Genomic DNA, 24262 nt, shown 5'->3' on the forward strand with positions numbered 1-24262 from the left:
GAGACTATTAGTCCGAAAACAATCTCAGCGGCACCCGGAGCTGACCACTGATGTTGGTTCAAGACAACCTTAAAAAGTTGGCCCAACCCACACCGAGTCTGCTCCACTGATCTAGCCCTTACGTGAGCACGTAGGGTTGTAGATCTAACGGAACATGTCCTGGAGGAGGGTCCCCTCCCCAGGCACATCCGTATTCATCCTGACAGCACTTGAATAGAATCCCCATGACCAGGGTAATCCAAGTGCCTTCCCCACTACATCAGTCATCAGCAAAACTGAGGACAGAATGAGAAAAGGATGAGGAAGAAATATCACTGATCTAGCCCTTACGTGAGCACGTAGGGTTGTAGATCTAACGGAACATGTCCTGGAGGAGGGTCCCCTCCCCAGGCACATCCGTATTCATCCTGACAGCACTTGAATAGAATCCCCATGACCAGGGTAATCCAAGTGCCTTCCCCACTACATCAGTCATCAGCAAAACTGAGGACAGAATGAGAAAAGGATGAGGAAGAAATATCTTTCAAGTAATACCGTACAAAAGGTGATGGCGACGACCAAGACGCCGCCTCACATATCTCCTCCACTCCCACTCCCCTGAGAATGGCCACTGATGTGGCCATGCCCCTGGTGGAATGAGCCCGAATGCCAGTCGGCACGGGCTGCCCCTTCGATTCGTATGCGAGGCTAATCGCCTCGCAAATCCAATGGGACAGCCTCTGCTTCGAGAGTGGTGCCCCGGCTTTCTGTCCGCCGTAGCAGATCAGAAGCTGGGGAGAAGATCTCAGTCCTGCTGTGCGCTTCACATAATGTGCCAACGCGCGCACCGGACATAGACAATGTAAACGCCTCTCCCTCTCTCCGTCGTGAGGAGGAGGAAAAAAGGCGCTCAGAGCACAGCTCTGAACCCTAAACCCACGATTAACCTTAGGGATAAAAGCCGGGTTAGGGCGTAACACAGCTTTTGTTTCGTCATCAGATATGATCAAACAATCTGCCCGTGTCGAGAGAGCGCATAAATCACTCACTCGCTTAGCCGTAGTCAAGGCGAGGAGTAGACTCGTCTTGAGAGACAATAAACGCAACGACACAGTGTCAATGGGTTCGAATGGGGGCACGCACAGCGCCTCTAGCACAATCGACAGGTCCCATTTTGGCATTAGAGTCCTATGAGGGCGTCTAAGCCTACACACTCCAGTCAAAAAACGCTTAACCAGCGAATGACTGAACAGTGTCGTTGTCGCAAAACCCTCATGACAAGCTGAGATGGCAGCCGCGTAAACTTTAATAGTTCCCGCCGCCAATCCCTTGTCAAACAGCGACTGTAAGAAGCACAAGAACGTTTCGACCCGACAGCAGACTGGGTCAACGTCCTGTCCCTCACACCACTGTGTAAACACTCGCCAGCGGGCCGCATATCCCTTTGCAGTGGATTGCGCGCGCGCACTCTGAATGGTCTGAATGACCGCGTCTGTCAGACCCCTGCGTTCTAACAAGTCCCTCTCAGTAACCAGGCCATGAGAGGGCCCCCCATCATAGGCGGCCCCCTCACCAAGCCTCTGGCTTGAGAGAGTGCATCTTGTCGATGAGGTATGGGCCATGGGCCCTCTACCAACATCTCCATCAGTTCTGGAAACCCCGGGGCTCCGGGACGGTCCGGGGCTACAAGAATTAACTCTAGCCTCTCTGACCTCACTCGTGCCAACAGTGGGAGGATAGATGTCAGGGGTGGGAACGCGTATAACAGGACCCTCGGCCATGGGTGGTGTGCGAATGCATCGACTCCCAATGGCGGGTTGTCCTGTTCGCGCAGGGAGAACCAAAGGCGATACTGCGCATTCGTCCGTGACGCAAACAGATCCACTTCTGCTTGCCTGAACCGTGCCCAAATCAGAGACACAATGGAGGGTGCTAACCTCCAGTCGTCGTCCCTCGGGCCTCCCCGTGATAACAGATCTGCTCCTTCGTTGAGCAGACCTGGAATGTGGAGAGCTTTTAGCGAACTCAGGTGTGTGACAGCCCACAGACATACATCTGTCGCTAGGCGATGAAGTGACGCTGAGCGTACTCCCCCTTGACGATTGATGTATGCTACTGTTGTCCTGTTGTCAGATCTGACTAACACGTCCAGATCCTTTAACACCGGGGCAAAATGAAGTAGCGTTAACTTCACCGCCTCGAGTTCCAGCAGGTTGATGTGACGCGTCTCCAACGGTCCCCATCTTCCTGCCACCGAACCTGCCTGCCACACTCCTCCCCACCCAGTCAACGACGCGTCCGTGAAGACTGGGTAGTGGGATGCCGGTCTGCCCATGGCGACTCCGCGCGCGATGACGCGCGGGTCTCTCCAGTAGCTCAGGTCGGTTTTGACCGATCTCGGTATTACAATCAACTTGGGACGGTGTCTCACTGGATCCAGTCGCAGTCGTGCGAACCACCTCTGCAGTCTGCGCATGTGTAATAGGCCTAAGGGGACCACTACATGGGCTGCAGACATCAGTCCTAGTAAGGACATCATTGACAGAGCGGTGATTGTATTTGTCACTCGACACACCCGGAGAGCTGACGTCAGTGTCGCTCTCCGTGGTGCCGATAAACTGGCCCTCATCTTGGCAGTATCCAACTGAATGCCTAGATAGGAAAACTGTTGAGCCGGCCACGGAGCACTCTTTGTCCAGTTGACAGCTAACCCCAGCTGAGTGAGGTGCTGCACCAGTGAGGTTGCGTCCCGAATGGCTCGATTTGGGCATTGGGCCAAGACCAGTAGGTCGTCGAGATATGCTAATATGCGTATCCCGTTTCGCCTCAGTGGTTCGAGTGCTGTCTGCACGCATTTGGAGAAAGTTCGAGGAGCAAGCGCGTACCCGAAGGGCAGGCGCGTGTACTCGTAAACCTTCCCTTGGAAGGCAAAACGTAGAAATTTCCTGTGCCTCTCTGTGATTGGCACATGAAAATACGCGTCCCTCAGGTCTATGCTGATTCCGTAGTCGCCCTTCTGTATACAAGACAGAAGGCGCCTCGTCGTCAACATACGAAAGGGGCGTTTCGCCACTCTCTCGTTGAGGACCCTTAAATCTAGTATGGGTCTCATGCCTCCGGATTTCTTTGGGACAAGGAAATACGGGGAGTACCACCCCATGTCCCACTGGTCCCTCGGAACCATTGTCACTGCGCCCTTTGTTAGGAGATTCGTAATCTCCTCCTGGAGCGCACGTGTTTTTATCGGGCAGGACAAAACAGTCTCTCTCACGCCCCTGAAGGGCGGAGGAGGCTGAATGAACTGTAGTGCATATCCCCTCCTCAATGTCCTGTCCAGCCAGCCCGACAGAATACCTGCCCCTTCTAGCCATTCTGCATAACGCAACGACAGCGGCTGGGCCGTCTGTTGTGGTGCAGTCGACAGAAAAAGCTTGAATTTCTGTATGACCCCAGCCGCCGCTGCACACCGAGGAGGTGGCACAGCCCAAGGTGGGGTCATTTCGAAAGGGATGGGCTGCCGTCTGTAAAGAGTGTTTGTTATGTGTAACAATGCCCTTTATTGACGCAGGTTTATTATGCCTGATAATCAAAGAACCGGCCGCACGCTCATGAGCTGGGCCAGATCCTGATAGACATGGAGGGGTTTTTGATGTAAATAACGGTCCCTCTATACGGCTACAGACAGGGGTGTTTAACCCCGTTTGTGGAGGAGGAGACGAGGAGAGGAAGCTGCTTTTAGACTGTTGAGATTCCTTCCCAACACAAACATGCACCATGTCTCTTCTTTGTCGCCCTATCAGTTAGTGACAATGACCTGCTTTTTCATTGGACGATGATCTGATTCGTTGAGCATGTTCCATTGGATGAAGTCTTTCTTATCAATGTGTCTCCTGCAATCCACTGTTTGCTTATACGATGTTTGTGTCCTGGACAGTACACCGTCCCTCAGACCCGGAGCCCATGTGTTAGTCTTTGGAGCACAGAATTGTGTATTGTATCATTGTGAGTATTGCATCATATCGTATTACATTGTATCATATAGTTTTTGGACACATCATACTCTATTGTAGTGTTTTATATCATACATCACTGTATTGTATATATTGTATTAATTTTAATTAATGAAGAAATGTAATTTATTTTCTAGTATATTAAGTATGGTTTATGATTATAATGATTGTATGGTATTGTATTGTATGGTTCTAGACAGCAGTCCTACCATGGGGAACAATGCTTGCACTCCAGAGACTCCAGAGACTGTCAACTGTCTGTATGAAGTGGCGAGCCAAGCAGGTATCCTCCCTGACATCACCTTGGACCCCACCCTCATCACCCTGCTCTCCCTCAACTCCACCACTGCTCTGGAGCAGCAATACGCTGCCATCCAGCAGAACCTGTCATCTGAACAGCTAACAGCCTTCAACCGGGACCTGACGTCAGCCTTTGGGGGGAGTACCAAGGTGAGTTACGGGGGGGGGGGGATCGTAGCTCTGGCTCTCTCCCTGCTCTTCGAGGTCCTAGCCCACCAGATAAAGGGGCAGGTATCACGCCTTGACCCCATTCAGCGCATCTTTGGAGCGGACACCTCCTCTCAGATCGCCACTCTCGTCAGCGAGTACCTGAAGCAGGTCTCCGGAGTCGCCAACAACCAGACCAAGATGGCGGAGGTTCTAGAACTCTACGACAGGAAGTTGAGGTACGAGCTACTGGACTTCATGGAACGCATGCTGATGCAGCGGCGCATGAGCTCGGCTGGGATGAAACAGTGGCTGAACGGCGCCGCGTTCCACGTGCACATGCGTATCCACAGCAACCGTCTAATGGCCGTGGATTCTGCATCAGAAAGCCGCCTTGAACTAAACCAGTACTACCTGCAGAACTTCACAGAGCTGTTGCTTACTTATAGAAATTATCTGGCAAAGAACATCCAGGAGACACCAGCCTCAAGGCCCCAGAAGGGAGCTCCATCCCAAGGCTCAGGCCTGCTGGTGGTGGAGCCCTTCAGGAACACGTCCCATGGGGTGCAGCACCGCCCCTGTGAGGCCAAGGCCCTAGGAGAGACCCTGGTGGTCCGCATTATCGCTGCTCAGAAACTCCAACACATCAAAGACTTCTTTCTGAGGACAGTGAAGGACTTTGACATGCTGATTAAGCAGCAGGGAGATTTTCAGCTGAAGAGTTAAAATATTACTATGAAAATGATAGTGTATTCTGATTGTTACAAATTGGTCTGGATTGGTAACCTTGATTATTTGGTGAAATAAAACAACGTTCCACCACATTCTCTCAACTGCGATTTATATGTTTGTATTGTGAAATGATTATGCAAAAGCAGCCCCTTTTTGTTTGTTGATCTTGCTGCAGCTATAATTACCTTATCATAAACCAAAATATAAGGTTGTTTTACTCCATTATTGTAGTAGGCTTTGTTAGCTTTTGCATCCAGAGATCGATGTTTGAGATTGGTCACATGTCCCATCTCTCAACTGTATAACAAAACAATTAGTAGACCTATTGTTTCAACCATTTGCACCTTTAAAGACCTTGTCAATATTTTTCCAGACCTCACCGCCATTTCGAGCTGTAACCGTTTACATCAGTGAGACCTTTAACAGTTTGAGTTTGCAATAGACTAGACCACTATCATACAACAGAATTTCCGGTTCATCTTTGTTTTTTAATCAAACTAATAAATTCACGAACTTTTACTCAAAGTTTTTAGGACTCAAACTCTTTGGACAGAGTCTAATTCAGAAAAATACCTACAAAATTCAAGACCTCATAAAATCGTGATAAGACTTTTTAATACTTATTAAGGGTCTTGATTTTCCCAAAATTGATTTATCAACTTTTAATACTTTTCAAGACACCGCGGATACCCTGAGATATCAAACAACGTAACTTTTATAATTCCCTTCCCATATCATTTCGTTTAGTTCCTCCCATTGCTTAGGACTGAAGAGTGGCTATAAACATATGTTTATTTGGTTGGCTTCTGCTGGGTCTTAATAAACATGATCATGTTTAACCCATAAGAACCCGGATCCATTTCTCCTTCAAGAAAAATTATGGGGGATATAAAACAGATTATTAGACCACATAGAACACATCTGACATTGTTTTCTAAATACTACCCCCTAGTGGCAAAGATCTGAAATACATATATGTCACATTGGGTGTTAAACCTATTCCTCATTGGAAAATAAATCAACCTGACAATCTCTTTCTGTTTGTCTTTTTATTTGCAAAACATGGCAGGAACAGGGCCATTTGGGCCATTTGTCAGGGACATTTGACATTTGACATTTGAACAGGGACATTTGAACAGGGACATTTGTCAGGTGCTACTGTGACTCATCCTCAGTCCAGGTGAGCCTCTCCTCATAGAAGGCTATGACCACCTGAGGACAGCGAGTGTTTGCCTCACGGGCCGGAACCAGATCAACCTCGTCTGACCCCTTCCTGTAGAGCAGAGGGAGAAAAAGAATAGCTCAGGACTCATACTAATTATAGACCTTTAGTAGCAAGTTTGATAAACTTCCATCATGTCAGTCATGCTCTCATTTCCATGGCAACCCAAAGCTTACAAACTAGCAAGGACAGAAGTGTATTTATTTAAGACATTTCTGAAAATGTCCCTAATAAAAAGGCAGATTCACATAAGTGTAAACAAAAGTTGGAAGTGCATTATGAAAAGTACGGTAGTAAGGAGGACTTCAAAAGGCAGGGAGTACGCAGGGATGGGTTATGATTCAGTTTTAGTAATTCTATAGTAAGGATGTAAAACCATATAGCCTGTATACCAGCCAACTTAATGGCAATCAAATTGTCTGTGATTAATGTCCAGTATTCATTACGAGCCACCAGAATCGACCATTTAGGGCCAATCCCATTACACCCCTTCGGCTCAGTTTTGAACGTTCACGTGTAGGGGTGTCCCAATTCTTGTTTTCATTTAGAGTATGGCTCTGTTTGGAGATTTTTCATGACAAGACTACATTCAGACCCATGGCCCTACCTCCCAGGATGCCTTGCGAATCATCAGAAATCAGATTTTGCTCTAGGCAATGTGGAAGACAACCACAAATGTTATTAGTTTCTCTGTAATTACTTGTTAATAAAGATTTGAAAAATTATAACCATATTATTATCTTAGTTTAATGTCCTTTCAATGTATTATAGACCTTTTCTTTATAACAAGCACAACCATTTTTCCATGTCGCATTTTCCCCCTTCGATGGCATGAAGCTATAGCTATGGCACTTCTTGAACCAAAACACGCAATCTAATCCGAACAGTTGTTATTATGCCATATTATTGATGGGTTATATCATGTAGCTGACTAATAACATGGACAGCGGCTGTTTCTCCAGCGTTCCTGTCATATCGGATTTTAGAACTCCATAAAAATAAATCTGCGCTCTGTGTCTAATGTTATCTATCTGACGTTACATGTTTTGTGCATGATAGTGGTGCATTTTAACATTTCATGTCGCATTTCCCCCCTTTGATGGCATATGACGCTATTGCACTTATTAAACTAAAACTGCGCTCCGTGTCTACTAACGTTATCTACCTAATGTTACATATTTTACGGCTGATTTGGGCATGATAGTCATGCATTTTGACATATTTCCATGTCGTATTTCCCCCCTTTGATGGCATATGACAACCGAATTTAACTAAAGCCACGAAGTTGTTGCACGGTTGTCCTATATCAGTGCAGACTGGCACGGTAGGAGCACAGTTGATAGCCTACAGAGCACTGTTATTCTGTCATGGTCTGATAATTAAGTATTGTTATTTGTTATTTGATGACTTGATTTGACGTGTTTGATCGATTGATAGTGTAAAAAATTTAATTGTGAATGAATCACTAACGTCAATGTTTTTCTATGACACTACTGATGACCCATCAGGGTCTTGAAGGGTTGTCCCATTTAATTGGGAAAGATTTCAACCACTACCTACGCCTTGTGGCTCTGTTCAGAGGCCTTGGCTCCAAAGTGAGCAGCACTCCAAAACGAGCCGTAGGGAAGGGAATCGGGAATGGGCCTTAAAAGCCGTCCTAAAACCCCCATAGCAGCCATAACTCTCCCCTGACCCCCATCTAAGACCCTTTTTCAGTTAGGGAAAAACCCAGCAGAAAGTCAATTTTTTTAATTATCAAACTTACACCTCTGGTTTTATCAACCCACCACCACCAGCCAATGTTATTTTACTAAATTAATCAAATCAATCAATAAGAATAACCGGTTACATTTCTAGTCAACGGTTAATCTAAATGGTAAATGGACTGACTTAAAGCGCCTTATTCCATAGCGCTTTACAATAGGGCTGCCACGATTAGTCGACTAGTCGCGACGCCGTCGATTACCAAAATCGTCGCCGACATATTTGGTAATCGACGTCGTCGCATGTTTTTTTGTAGCTGAAATAAGCGATAAGCATTCGTTTTTCTTCCCTGAAGCTGCCACTGGCTAGCGTCTCCCAGTGTCTTTGATGTACATGCGCAGTGTCGGTCATCCGGGGCACACGTGACATCCCCGGAAAAACAAACAGAGAAATGTCTTCCCGTCCTCGTACGTCTAAAGTGTGGGGGCATTTCAACCACAACGTTGAAAAAAAGAATGTGAAATGTAAAATTTGCAAAGCTGAACTCGCTTATCATGGCAGCACGTCTATGATGCGCGAGCATCTCAAAAGGAAGCACGTTGTGGCAGATGACGAGGAAGACGATGGCTCGTCTCGGTAAGCTAGTTAGCTTGTTATTGGCTAACGATATCGTTACGTTAAAAGCCTTCTTACATTATTTTACGTTATGTGCTGTAACGTTGTCATCAAAGCGATACTTATCAAATAGCTAAAAATGTTGTCTTAACGTTACAGTGCTAAGAAGGCGCGTTCTACTATGGATAGTTATCTTGTCAAGATGCCAACGTGCACACCCCAGCAAGCCACCGTCCTGACCGGATCAATCCTGAACATGCTGGTTAAGGATATGAGACCCTTGTCCATGGTTGCTGACGAACCTTTTCTCTACAAACATTTCTTTTTGTGGATAATTGCTCTTTTTTAGTTGCCTTAGTGCCTACCTCATTTTATTTTGCAGCACTATTCAATACATTTAAAATGTATGTTTGATGCCAGAGATGAGTGAAGCAAAGCAAAACTTTTGTACTCTGTACAAGTATTTATTTTTGTTTTTGTATTCTTTTGGTTGCCTAGTGCCTAGCCTACCTCATTTTACTCAGCAGTTTGCACTCTCTACTACTCTTTACATTACATTACATGCATGTGATGCCAGAAATAAATCTGCAAAGTTCATTAAAATATCTATTTTTGAGTGAACAATCATTTTAATTGTCTTTATTTTTAGTTAGCACATGCCTACAACAACAACTAACAACTTCAAGCTAAATTTAGAAGCTGATTTAGAAGATGATAGCTAAATAAGAGCGATTGAGTAATTGTGCGATAAGCTGTAATTTATGATCCGATTAGTCGACTAATCGTTAAAATAATCGGTGACTAGTCGACTATGAAAATAATCGTTTGTGGCAGCCCTACTTTACAATGGCCTCTCATTCACCCATTCATACACCAATGGTGGCAAGCTACCATGCAAGGTGCTGACCTGCTCATTGGGAGCAATTTGGGGTTCAGTGTCTTGCCCATGACACCTCGACATGTAGCCAGCCGGCGTTCGAACCAACGATCTGCCGACCTTGCGATCACTAGACGTAATCTAATAACTGTTAATCATGAACACCCCCAATTTCAAGTATTGCCATGTAGAGTTGGGTTCCAAACAAAGTTGGGTTCCAAAGTGACTACAAAAAGCAATACGAGTGAATGTGTGACTTGACAACAAGTACAAGGTCGGCATTTGTGCATGTGAGACTCACCATTTCATCAGGAACATCAGTTCACCACCACTGCTGTCTGTTACGAGGATGATCCTCTCTGGGTCAAGGTTCCTGGCAAAGCCCCGTGGCTTTTCACTCTGAAACAGACAACACAATAAATAAATTACCATTTACCACAACGCAGATCAGCTCTCTGGGAACCTGCATACTTTACCTTTTTATGTGAACTGTAAGTAGGCTACACCTTGTGCAAACCAGGTCACATGAACCAGCAATGGCTCATAACGCAGGATCCCCATCTCCCGTTTGTGTAGCAGGACACCCCACTAACCCTAACCCTTATTAAGGGTCTTGATTTTCCCAAAATTGATTGATCAACTTTTAATACTTTTCAAGACACCGCGGATACCCTGATATCAACAACACTCCACAAAATTACTGTGAAAACTCATAAAGGTAAGTGAAGTAATCTTAACCACTCAATTAGCAGTGCAAGAGCATTCAAATACAGTCAGAACTGAATTAATGATATGCCTAAAAACTATTACAGTGACAGAATACAATAGTGACCTTATAAATTCAGCATTACATTTGTTGTCTTCTGGCAGAGATGCCATCATAGGATTATTTAGCCTGATCCATTCTCATCCTATTATATTTATATCGAGGATACACTACAGGCCTAGGTAGGACAGTAGAAAAGGTCATACAGGATTCCACTACTGGCCTATGAGGACAACTGATACTATGAGAACCGATGATATTTCACCTAAACATGAATATAGGCTGAACCATCCCTTTATGGTGGTTCAGGCTATAAAATAGGCTGAAAACTATAAAATGTATCCCTTACATTGTGATTACAATTCCTTACCTCTTCCTCTTCCTCCACTTTAGCTATTTTGGCCTTAGACATCATTTCCTGAAACACAAAAACATGCAAACAATTAAATCAAAATGAAACTATTAACTAGGCCCATTTGCCCCATTTCAAAGTATGTTAGCCTACCTCTTCAGACTTGACATCGGCAATGTTGTAATCTTCCTCACGCCCACGCTTCTTTCCTCCGACTTGAAAATAGAGAAAAAATAAATTACGTTAGAAGAAAACTAACACTCATCTCTTTTTTCACTCGCTCCTCCATCAACTGCTTCTCCTCTTCCTCCATGTCCTTAGTGAGGAGAACTTCAGGGACTCCATCTTCCGTCTGCTGCAGCTAGATTTACACGTATTGTAGACAAACCTGACGTTAGAAGAAAACGAACACTTTCATCCCATTCCTAACTTTTAAAAGATGTCAACAGCCCTACCGGTGTCAGGCACGGTCTCCTCCATCGCTGTACCCTGTGCTCCCTCAGACTCGGACACGCTGCGTGGTTCTTCCTTCAAGCTGTTAACATTTCATACATTTGCTAAGTTAGACGGATGGTCGACAAATATCACTGTAATAACGTCGATAGCAAGAAGTTATCACAAGTCTGCTAGCTAGTCGGCTAACAGCTGCAGCGAGGCTTGCACAAAGCAGACATTTGAAACATAACAGAACTTACCAACTCATGTTTGACAACTGAAAAACTTGTTTGCTAGCAGGGACGCACGCGGGAAGGGGGGTGCTGAGGGTGCTGCAGCCCCCCCTAGCGGCAGGCAGAAGGAGCTCCTCCTCAAGGTAGGTTCACTCCTGGCTGCATCACTACCCTGACAGAAGCGCTGAGACTGCTAATGAGAATTTTTTTTTAGCAACGGTGCTAATGAATGTTGTATGTGTAACTGAGTGGATATGGTAAACTCACTGCTCAAGTTAAATCCCCCCACTCACCTGTGCCTTAAATTGCCATTTCTGTGGGATAGCAGGTTAACCTTGGGTGTTTAGTGACGGTCACGTGTGTTGATGTATATCCATACGGAGGACCCAGGCTAGTGTGAGGTCAGAGTTCAAGGAAGCAATGGTGTTTGCAGCAGTGTGACGCCTGTTACAGATGACTGTATGTATGACCCTCCCCCCCCCCCCCCCTGCAGATTGACGAGGAGCTGGTGCAGACTAGGGCTGGGCAAACGATCAAAATTTCTTTTTCGATAATCGCAAGAATTAACGATCAATTATCGATTAATTGATAACCTTTTTTTTCATTAAAGTTCATTAAAGTTTTTTTTTTTTTTTTCCTTGGGGAAAAAACTTTATTTGTGTTGCTATTGCACACATTCATTCATTCACATTCAAACTAGACACTACAGTCAGATAACAATCCTCTTAAACAAGGCAGTGAGTAGCCTAAATTGTTTAACTTAAAAACACATTTTACGTTATCAATAAAAATATAGAAAATAAGTAACTCACCATAGGAGCAGTAAAAAAACAGTTACTCACAAATAGGAGGATGACTGAAAACGTTAGTGTCCTTAAGAGCGTCCAGCTTAACTTAAATTTAAACTCCAGCGAGAGACTGTAGGCGGCAGGCCTACTGGTTCTTGTTCAGAAAGATGATCATGTTAACATGTTCAGGGGTGAGAGACGAACGCAATCTGGTGACACGTGGACAAACTAATTTCCATTATTATTATTAAAAAAAATATATATATATAATCTGGGAAGTTCCTCATACTGGACAGAATTCTGCCAGCGCTGAAGAAGAGAGGACACAAGGTAGTGATTGTGCTCAAACAAAACCTTTCCAAATCATGGGCAGGCCAGTTGTTGCATGACCACATTTTGTGTTCATTGCCTGTCTTTCTGCCCTGTTTCTGATATACCTTATTTTGTCTTTGCAGAACAAGGCAGCCCGTATTCGTGTGGGGAAAGGAGACAGACCACTGAACTATGAGCAGGCCCTTCACCCACATCACATTGGCCACCAGTGAGCTGCCAGCCTTCCTGCCTCTCACATTCTAATTCTGATATTATTCAACAAAGCCATCAAGCAGAAAACTGTCTATGCTCATTTCAGGCCTCAACTGGAAACTTATCAGTTACCTCTTATTCGTTATGAACGTGAACAAACTAACTGCTGTAGTACAGTGTGTCAATGCTAACCCTCACATCTTTTTCTCTCTTAGGTAACCTCAAAGGGGAGGGAGGAGCAGCTGATCGTACAGTAGAGGATGTGTCTGTGCGACGCTTCATGTTCGGAACATTCCATAACTGTCTGGCCAATGAGCTTGTGATAAAGAGGCGAGGTAATGTGCTGGTGATATGTGCTCTGATGCTGCAGAAACTGCCCCCACAGAAATTCTACTTCCTGATTGGCTACACAGAGGCACTGCTCTCCCACTTCTACAAATGCCCTGTGAAGTTGGAGATTCAGACACTGGAGAAGACAGTCTACAAATATCTTTGAGAAGCCACTGCTTAAGCCAGACTCAATTGACTTGAATGGGAAAGACTTGCCGGAGTACGATAGTTATGGAGATAGACTCCAGTTCTATGAGTGGAGCGGAGCCCCATAGGGGAGCTCTGCTCCTATTGGTTTACCCCGCTACCTAAAGTAGCCAATGACTGAATTTTTCGATGCCTGCGCCCGCCCTGGGGTGCTATATAAAGGGGCGTCCTTCGCTCCTCATTCTCCCAAACATACAATACAGCCGGGTTTGAACAAGTCGAAGTGGGCCAGCAGCCCTATGGGGCTCCGCTCCACTCATAGAACTTGAGTCTATCTCCATAACTATCGTTCTATATCGTGGAGCTCCGCCCCATAGGGGAGCTCTGCTCCTATTGGTTTAGGCGGAGCGAGCGAGGCCAAATGTACCCCCACTGAGACTATTAGTCCGAAAACAATCTCAGCGGCACCCGGAGCTGACCACTGATGTTGGTTCAAGACAACCTTAAAAAGTTGGCCCAACCCACACCGAGTCTGCTCCACTGATCTAGCCCTTACGTGAGCACGTAGGGTTGTAGATCTAACGGAACATGTCCTGGAGGAGGGTCCCCTCCCCAGGCACATCCGTATTCATCCTGACAGCACTTGAATAGAATCCCCATGACCAGGGTAATCCAAGTGCCTTCCCCACTACATCAGTCATCAGCAAAACTGAGGACAGAATGAGAAAAGGATGAGGAAGAAATATCACTGATCTAGCCCTTACGTGAGCACGTAGGGTTGTAGATCTAACGGAACATGTCCTGGAGGAGGGTCCCCTCCCCAGGCACATCCGTATTCATCCTGACAGCACTTGAATAGAATCCCCATGACCAGGGTAATCCAAGTGCCTTCCCCACTACATCAGTCATCAGCAAAACTGAGGACAGAATGAGAAAAGGATGAGGAAGAAATATCTTTCAAGTAATACCGTACAAAAGGTGATGGCGACGACCAAGACGCCGCCTCACATATCTCCTCCACTCCCACTCCCCTGAGAATGGCCACTGATGTGGCCATGCCCCTGGTGGAATGAGCCCGAATGCCAGTCGGCACGGGCTGCCCCTTCGATTCGTATGCGAGGCTAATCGCCTCGCAAATCCAATGGGACAGCCTCTGCTTCGAGAGTGGTGCCCCGGCTTTCTGTCCGCCGTAGCAGATCAGAAGCTGGGGAGAAGATCTCAGTCCTGCTGTGCGCTTCACATAATGTGCCAACGCGCGCACCGGACATAGACAATGTAAACGCCTCTCCCTCTCTCCGTCGTGAGGAGGAGGAAAAAAGGCGCTCAGAGCACAGCTCTGAACCCTAAACCCACGATTAACCTTAGGGATAAAAGCCGGGTTAGGGCGTAACACAGCTTTTGTTTCGTCATCAGATATGATCAAACAATCTGCCCGTGTCGAGAGAGCGCATAAATCACTCACTCGCTTAGCCGTAGTCAAGGCGAGGAGTAGACTCGTCTTGAGAGACAATAAACGCAACGACACAGTGTCAATGGGTTCGAATGGGGGCACGCACAGCGCCTCTAGCACAATCGACAGGTCCCATTTTGGCATTAGAGTCCTATGAGGGCGTCTAAGCCTACACACTCCAGTCAAAAAACGCTTAACCAGCGAATGACTGAACAGTGTCGTTGTCGCAAAACCCTCATGACAAGCTGAGATGGCAGCCGCGTAAACTTTAATAGTTCCCGCCGCCAATCCCTTGTCAAACAGCGACTGTAAGAAGCACAAGAACATTTCGACCCGACAGCAGACTGGGTCAACGTCCTGTCCCTCACACCACTGTGTAAACACTCGCCAGCGGGCCGCATATCCCTTTGCAGTGGATTGCGCGCGCGCACTCTGAATGGTCTGAATGACCGCGTCTGTCAGACCCCTGCGTTCTAACAAGTCCCTCTCAGTAACCAGGCCATGAGAGGGCCCCCCATCATAGGCGGCCCCCTCACCAAGCCTCTGGCTTGAGAGAGTGCATCTTGTCGATGAGGTATGGGCCATGGGCCCTCTACCAACATCTCCATCAGTTCCGGAAACCCCGGGGCTCCGGGACGGTCCGGGGCTACAAGAATTAACTCTAGCCTCTCTGACCTCACTCGTGCCAACAGTGGGAGGATAGATGTCAGGGGTGGGAACGCGTATAACAGGACCCTCGGCCATGGGTGGTGTGCGAATGCATCGACTCCCAATGGCGGGTTGTCCTGTTCGCGCAGGGAGAACCAAAGGCGATACTGCGCATTCGTCCGTGACGCAAACAGATCCACTTCTGCTTGCCTGAACCGTGCCCAAATCAGAGACACAATGGAGGGTGCTAACCTCCAGTCGTCGTCCCTCGGGCCTCCCCGTGATAACAGATCTGCTCCTTCGTTGAGCAGACCTGGAATGTGGAGAGCTTTTAGCGAACTCAGGTGTGTGACAGCCCACAGACATACATCTGTCGCTAGGCGATGAAGTGACGCTGAGCGTACTCCCCCTTGACGATTGATGTATGCTACTGTTGTCCTGTTGTCAGATCTGACTAACACGTCCAGATCCTTTAACACCGGGGCAAAATGAAGTAGCGTTAACTTCACCGCCTCGAGTTCCAGCAGGTTGATGTGACGCGTCTCCAACGGTCCCCATCTTCCTGCCACCGAACCTGCCTGCCACACTCCTCCCCACCCAGTCAACGACGCGTCCGTGAAGACTGGGTAGTGGGATGCCGGTCTGCCCATGGCGACTCCGCGCGCGATGACGCGCGGGTCTCTCCAGTAGCTCAGGTCGGTTTTGACCGATCTCGGTATTACAATCAACTTGCGACGGTGTCTCACTGGATCCAGTCGCAGTCGTGCGAACCACCTCTGCAGTCTGCGCATGTGTAATAGGCCTAAGGGGACCACTACATGGGCTGCAGACATCAGTCCTAGTAAGGACATCATTGACAGAGCGGTGATTGTATTTGTCACTCGACACACCCGGAGAGCTGACGTCAGTGTCGCTCTCCGTGGTGCCGATAAACTGGCCCTCATCTTGGCAGTATCCAACTGAATGCCTAGATAGGAAAACTGTTGAGCCGGCCACGGAGCACTCTTTGTCCAGTTGACAGCTAACCCCAGCTGAGTGAGGTGCTGCACCAGTGAGGTTGCGTCCCGAATGGCTCGATTTGGGCATTGGGCCAAGACCAGTAGGTCGTCGAGATATGCTAATATGCGTATCCCGTTTCGCCTCAGTGGTTCGAGTGCTGTCTGCACGCATTTGGAGAAAGTTCGAGGAGCAAGCGCGTACCCGAAGGGCAGGCGCGTGTACTCGTAAACCTTCCCTTGGAAGGCAAAACGTAGAAATTTCCTGTGCCTCTCTGTGATTGGCACATGAAAATACGCGTCCCTCAGGTCTATGCTGATTCCGTAGTCGCCCTTCTGTATACAAGACAGAAGGCGCCTCGTCGTCAACATACGAAAGGGGCGTTTCGCCACTCTCTCGTTGAGGACCCTTAAATCTAGTATGGGTCTCATGCCTCCGGATTTCTTTGGGACAAGGAAATACGGGGAGTACCACCCCATGTCCCACTGGTCCCTCGGAACCATTGTCACTGCGCCCTTTGTTAGGAGATTCGTAATCTCCTCCTGGAGCGCACGTGTTTTTATCGGGCAGGACAAAACAGTCTCTCTCACGCCCCTGAAGGGCGGAGGAGGCTGAATGAACTGTAGTGCATATCCCCTCCTCAATGTCCTGTCCAGCCAGCCCGACAGAATACCTGCCCCTTCTAGCCATTCTGCATAACGCAACGACAGCGGCTGGGCCGTCTGTTGTGGTGCAGTCGACAGAAAAAGCTTGAATTTCTGTATGACCCCAGCCGCCGCTGCACACCGAGGAGGTGGCACAGCCCAAGGTGGGGTCATTTCGAAAGGGATGGGCTGCCGTCTGTAAAGAGTGTTTGTTATGTGTAACAATGCCCTTTATTGACGCAGGTTTATTATGCCTGATAATCAAAGAACCGGCCGCACGCTCATGAGCTGGGCCAGATCCTGATAGACATGGAGGGGTTTTTGATGTAAATAACGGTCCCTCTATACGGCTACAGACAGGGGTGTTTAACCCCGTTTGTGGAGGAGGAGACGAGGAGAGGAAGCTGCTTTTAGACTGTTGAGATTCCTTCCCAACACAAACATGCACCATGTCTCTTCTTTGTCGCCCTATCAGTTAGTGACAATGACCTGCTTTTTCATTGGACGATGATCTGATTCGTTGAGCATGTTCCATTGGATGAAGTCTTTCTTATCAATGTGTCTCCTGCAATCCACTGTTTGCTTATACGATGTTTGTGTCCTGGACAGTACACCGTCCCTCAGACCCGGAGCCCATGTGTTAGTCTTTGGAGCACAGAATTGTGTATTGTATCATTGTGAGTATTGCATCATATCGTATTACATTGTATCATATAGTTTTTGGACACATCATACTCTATTGTAGTGTTTTATATCATACATCACTGTATTGTATATATTGTATTAATTTTAATTAATGAAGAAATGTAATTTATTTTCTAGTATATTAAGTATGGTTTATGATTATAATGATTGTATGGTATTGTATTGTATGGTTCTAGACAGCAGTCCTACCATGGGGAACAATGCTTGCACTCCAGAGACTCCAGAGACTGTCAACTGTCTGTATGAAGTGGCGAGCCAAGCAGGTATCCTCCCTGACATCACCTTGGACCCCACCCTCATCACCCTGCTCTCCCTCAACTCCACCACTGCTCTGGAGCAGCAATACGCTGCCATCCAGCAGAACCTGTCATCTGAACAGCTAACAGCCTTCAACCGGGACCTGACGTCAGCCTTTGGGGGGAGTACCAAGGTGAGTTACGGGGGGGTGGGGATCGTAGCTCTGGCTCTCTCCCTGCTCTTCGAGGTCCTAGCCCACCAGATAAAGGGGCAGGTATCACGCCTTGACCCCATTCAGCGCATCTTTGGAGCGGACACCTCCTCTCAGATCGCCACTCTCGTCAGCGAGTACCTGAAGCAGGTCTCCGGAGTCGCCAACAACCAGACCAAGATGGCGGAGGTTCTAGAACTCTACGACAGGAAGTTGAGGTACGAGCTACTGGACTTCATGGAACGCATGCTGATGCAGCGGCGCATGAGCTCGGCTGGGATGAAACAGTGGCTGAACGGCGCCGCGTTCCACGTGCACATGCGTATCCACAGCAACCGTCTAATGGCCGTGGATTCTGCATCAGAAAGCCGCCTTGAACTAAACCAGTACTACCTGCAGAACTTCACAGAGCTGTTGCTTACTTATAGAAATTATCTGGCAAAGAACATCCAGGAGACACCAGCCTCAAGGCCCCAGAAGGGAGCTCCATCCCAAGGCTCAGGCCTGCTGGTGGTGGAGCCCTTCAGGAACACGTCCCATGGGGTGCAGCACCGCCCCTGTGAGGCCAAGGCCCTAGGAGAGACCCTGGTGGTCCGCATTATCGCTGCTCAGAAACTCCAACACATCAAAGACTTCTTTCTGAGGACAGTGAAGGACTTTGACATGCTGATTAAGCAGCAGGGAGATTTTCAGCTGAAGAGTTAAAATATTACTATGAAAATGATAGTGTATTCTGATTGTTACAAATTGGTCTGGATTGGTAACCTTGATTATTTGGTGAAATAAAACAACGTTCCACCACATTCTCTCAACTGCGATTTATATGTTTGTATTGTGAAATGATTATGCAAAAGCAGCCCCTTTTTGTTTGTTGATCTTGCTGCAGCTATAATTACCTTATCATAAACCAAAATATAAGGTTGTTTTACTCCATTATTGTAGTAGGCTTTGTTAGCTTTTGCATCCAGAGATCGATGTTTGAGATTGGTCACATGTCCCATCTCTCAACTGTATAACAAAACAATTAGTAGACCTATTGTTTCAACCATTTGCACCTTTAAAGACCTTGTCAATATTTTTCCAGACCTCACCGCCATTTCGAGCTGTAACCGTTTACATCAGTGAGACCTTTAACAGTTTGAGTTTGCAATAGACTAGACCACTATCATACAACAGAATTTCCGGTTCATCTTTGTTTTTTAATCAAACTAATAAATTCACGAACTTTTACTCAAAGTTTTTAGGACTCAAACTCTTTGGACAGAGTCTAATTCAGAAAAATACCTACAAAATTCAAGACCTCATAAAATCGTGATAAGACTTTTTAATACTTATTAAGGGTCTTGATTTTCCCAAAATTGATTTATCAACTTTTAATACTTTTCAAGACACCGCGGATACCCTGAGATATCAAACAACGTAACTTTTATAATTCCCTTCCCATATCATTTCGTTTAGTTCCTCCCATTGCTTAGGACTGAAGAGTGGCTATAAACATATGTTTATTTGGTTGGCTTCTGCTGGGTCTTAATAAACATGATCATGTTTAACCCATAAGAACCCGGATCCATTTCTCCTTCAAGAAAAATTATGGGGGATATAAAACAGATTATTAGACCACATAGAACACATCTGACATTGTTTTCTAAATACTACCCCCTAGTGGCAAAGATCTGAAATACATATATGTCACATTGGGTGTTAAACCTATTCCTCATTGGAAAATAAATCAACCTGACAATCTCTTTCTGTTTGTCTTTTTATTTGCAAAACATGGCAGGAACAGGGCCATTTGGGCCATTTGTCAGGGACATTTGACATTTGACATTTGAACAGGGACATTTGAACAGGGACATTTGAACAGGGACATTTGTCAGGTGCTACTGTGACTCATCCTCAGTCCAGGTGAGCCTCTCCTCATAGAAGGCTATGACCACCTGAGGACAGCGAGTGTTTGCCTCACGGGCCGGAACCAGATCAACCTCGTCTGACCCCTTCCTGTAGAGCAGAGGGAGAAAAAGAATAGCTCAGGACTCATACTAATTATAGACCTTTAGTAGCAAGTTTGATAAACTTCCATCATGTCAGTCATGCTCTCATTTCCATGGCAACCCAAAGCTTACAAACTAGCAAGGACAGAAGCGTATTTATTTAAGACATTTCTGAAAATGTCCCTAATAAAAAGGCAGATTCACATAAGTGTAAACAAAAGTTGGAAGTGCATTATGAAAAGTACGGTAGTAAGGAGGACTTCAAAAGGCAGGGAGTACGCAGGGATGGGTTATGATTCAGTTTTAGTAATTCTATAGTAAGGATGTAAAACCATATATAGCCTGTATACCAGCCAACTTAATGGCAATCAAATTGTCTGTGATTAATGTCCAGTATTCATTACGAGCCACCAGAATCGACCATTTAGGGCCAATCCCATTACACCCCTTCGGCTCAGTTTTGAACGTTCACGTGTAGGGGTGTCCCAATTCTTGTTTTCATTTAGAGTATGGCTCTGTTTGGAGATTTTTCATGACAAGACTACATTCAGACCCATGGCCCTACCTCCCAGGATGCCTTGCGAATCATCAGAAATCAGATTTTGCTCTAGGCAATGTGGAAGACAACCACAAATGTTATTAGTTTCTCTGTAATTACTTGTTAATAAAGATTAGAAAAATTATAACCATATTATTATCTTAGTTTAATGTCCTTTCAATGTATTATAGACCTTTTCTTTATAACAAGCACAACCATTTTTCCATGTCGCATTTTCCCCCTTCGATGGCATGAAGCTATAGCTATGGCACTTCTTGAACCAAAACACGCAATCTAATCCGAACAGTTGTTATTATGCCATATTATTGATGGGTTATATCATGTAGCTGACTAATAACATGGACAGCGGCTGTTTCTCCAGCGTTCCTGTCATATCGGATTTTAGAACTCCATAAAAATAAATCTGCGCTCTGTGTCTAATGTTATCTATCTGACGTTACATGTTTTGTGCATGATAGTGGTGCATTTTAACATTTCATGTCGCATTTCCCCCCTTTGATGGCATATGACGCTATTGCACTTATTAAACTAAAACTGCGCTCCGTGTCTACTAACGTTATCTACCTAATGTTACATATTTTACGGCTGATTTGGGCATGATAGTCATGCATTTTGACATATTTCCATGTCGTATTTCCCCCCTTTGATGGCATATGACACCCGAATTTAACTAAAGCCACGAAGTTGTTGCACGGTTGTCCTATATCAGTGCAGACTGGCACGGTAGGAGCACAGTTGATAGCCTACAGAGCACTGTTATTCTGTCATGGTCTGATAATTAAGTATTGTTATTTGTTATTTGATGACTTGATTTGACGTGTTTGATCGATTGATAGTGTAAAAATTTAAATTGTGAATGAATCACTAACGTCAATGTTTTTCTATGACACTACTGATGACCCATCAGGGTCTTGAAGGGTTGTCCCATTTAATTGGGAAAGATTTCAACCACTACCTACGCCTTGTGGCTCTGTTCAGAGGCCTTGGCTCCAAAGTGAGCAGCACTCCAAAACGAGCCGTAGGGAAGGGAATCGGGAATGGGCCTTAAAAGCCGTCCTAAAACCCCCCTAGCAGCCATAACTCTCCCCTGACCCCCATCTAAGACCCTTTTTCAGTTAGGGAAAAACCCAGCAGAAAGTCAATTTTTTTAATTATCAAACTTACACCTCTGGTTTTATCAACCCACCACCATCTGCCAATGTTATTTTACTAAATTAATCAAATCAATCAATAAGAATAACCGGTTACATTTCTAGTCAACGGTTAATCTAAATGGTAAATGGACTGACTTAAAGCGCCTTATTCCATAGCGCTTTACAATAGGGCTGCCACGATTAGTCGACTAGTCGCGACGACGTCGATTACCAAAATCGTCGCCGACATATTTGGTAATCGACGTCGTCGCATGTTTTTTTGTAGCTGAAATAAGCGATAAGCATTCGTTTTTCTTCCCTGAAGCTGCCACTGGCTAGCGTCTCCCAGTGTCTTTGATGTACATGCGCAGTGTCGGTCATCCGGGGCACACGTGACATCCCCGGAAAAACAAACAGAGAAATGTCTTCCCGTCCTCGTACGTCTAAAGTGTGGGGGCATTTCAACCACAACGTTGAAAAAAAGAATGTGAAATGTAAAATTTGCAAAGCTGAACTCGCTTATCATGGCAGCACGTCTATGATGCGCGAGCATCTCAAAAGGAAGCACGTTGTGGCAGATGACGAGGAAGACGATGGCTCGTCTCGGTAAGCTAGTTAGCTTGTTATTGGCTAACGATATCGTTACGTTAAAAGCCTTCTTACATTATTTTACGTTATGTGCTGTAACGTTGTCATCAAAGCGATACTTATCAAATAGCTAAAAATGTTGTCTTAACGTTACAGTGCTAAGAAGGCGCGTTCTACTATGGATAGTTATCTTGTCAAGATGCCAACGTGCACACCCCAGCAAGCCACCGTCCTGACCGGATCAATCCTGAACATGCTGGTTAAGGATATGAGACCCTTGTCCATGGTTGCTGACGAACCTTTTCTCTACAAACATTTCTTTTTGTGGATAATTGCTCTTTTTTAGTTGCCTTAGTGCCTACCTCATTTTATTTTGCAGCACTATTCAATACATTTAAAATGTATGTTTGATGCCAGAGATGAGTGAAGCAAAGCAAAACTTTTGTACTCTGTACAAGTATTAAATTTTTTTTTGTATTCTTTTGGTTGCCTAGTGCCTAGCCTACCTCATTTTACTCAGCAGTTTGCACTCTCTACTACTCTTTACATTACATTACATGCATGTGATGCCAGAAATAAATCTGCAAAGTTCATTAAAATATCTATTTTTGAGTGAACAATCATTTTAATTGTCTTTATTTTTAGTTAGCACATGCCTACAACAACAACTAACAACTTCAAGCTAAATTTAGAAGCTGATTTAGAAGATGATAGCTAAATAAGAGCGATTGAGTAATTGTGCGATAAGCTGTAATTTATGATCCGATTAGTCGACTAATCGTTAAAATAATCGGTGACTAGTCGACTATGAAAATAATCGTTTGTGGCAGCCCTACTTTACAATGGCCTCTCATTCACCCATTCATACACCAATGGTGGCAAGCTACCCTGCAAGGTGCTGACCTGCTCATTGGGAGCAATTTGGGGTTCAGTGTCTTGCCCATGACACCTCGACATGTAGCCAGCCGGCGTTCGAACCAACGATATGCCGACCTTGCGATCACTAGACGTAATCTAATAACTGTTAATCATGAACACCCCCAATTTCAAGTATTGCCATGTAGAGTTGGGTTCCAAACAAAGTTGGGTTCCAAAGTGACTACAAAAAGCAATACGAGTGAATGTGTGACTTGACAACAAGTACAAGGTCGGCATTTGTGCATGTGAGACTCACCATTTCATCAGGAACATCAGTTCACCACTGCTGTCTGTTACGAGGATGATCCTCTCTGGGTCAAGGTTCCTGGCAAAGCCCCGTGGCTTTTCACTCTGAAACAGACAACACAATAAATAAATTACCATTTACCACAACGCAGATCAGCTCTCTGGGAACCTGCATACTTTACCTTTTTATGTGAACTGTAAGTAGGCTACACCTTGTGCAAACCAGGTCACATGAACCAGCAATGGCTCATAACGCAGGATCCCCATCTCCCGTTTGTGTAGCAGGACACCCCACTAACCCTAACCCTTATTGAGGGTCTTGATTTTCCCAAAATTGATTTATCAACTTTTAATACTTTTCAAGACACCGCGGATACCCTGATATCAACAACACTCCACAAAATTACTGTGAAAACTCATAAAGGTAAGTGAAGTAATCTTAACCACTCAATTAGCAGTGCAAGAGCATTCAAATACAGTCAGAACTGAATTAATGATATGCCTAAAAACTATTACAGTGACAGAATACAATAGTGACCTTATAAATTCAGCATTACATTTGTTGTCTTCTGGCAGAGATGCCATCATAGGATTATTTAGCCTGATCCATTCTCATCCTATTATATTTATATCGAGGATACACTACAGGCCTAGGTAGGACAGTAGAAAAGGTCATACAGGATTCCACTACTGGCCTATGAGGACAACTGATACTATGAGAACCGATGATATTTCACCTAAACATGAATATAGGCTGAACCATCCCTTTATGGT

At 45.5% G+C, this 24262-nt stretch overlaps 2 protein-coding genes across 2 annotated transcripts; both read left to right on the forward strand.

Annotated features, from left to right (window-relative positions):
* Window positions 1–3494: 3494 nt before the first annotated feature.
* LOC308151003 (uncharacterized protein) lies at window positions 3495–6032 on the forward strand. The gene is made up of 2 exons (XM_080523806.1): window positions 3495–3981; window positions 4186–6032. The coding sequence occupies exons 1-2, from the start codon at window positions 3831–3833 to the stop codon at window positions 5160–5162; spliced, it is 1128 nt and encodes a 375-aa protein (XP_080379932.1). The 5' UTR covers window positions 3495–3830; the 3' UTR covers window positions 5163–6032.
* Window positions 6033–17094: 11062 nt separating this feature from the next.
* Window positions 17095–19618, forward strand: LOC308151115 (uncharacterized protein). The gene is made up of 2 exons (XM_080523935.1): window positions 17095–17577; window positions 17782–19618. The coding sequence occupies exons 1-2, from the start codon at window positions 17427–17429 to the stop codon at window positions 18756–18758; spliced, it is 1128 nt and encodes a 375-aa protein (XP_080380061.1). The 5' UTR covers window positions 17095–17426; the 3' UTR covers window positions 18759–19618.
* The last annotated feature ends 4644 nt before the right edge of the window (window positions 19619–24262 follow it).

This window comes from Nansenia antarctica (assembly GCF_963989245.1).
Source record: "Nansenia antarctica genome assembly, chromosome: 2".
Classification (NCBI taxonomy): Eukaryota; Metazoa; Chordata; class Actinopteri; order Argentiniformes; family Microstomatidae; genus Nansenia; species Nansenia antarctica.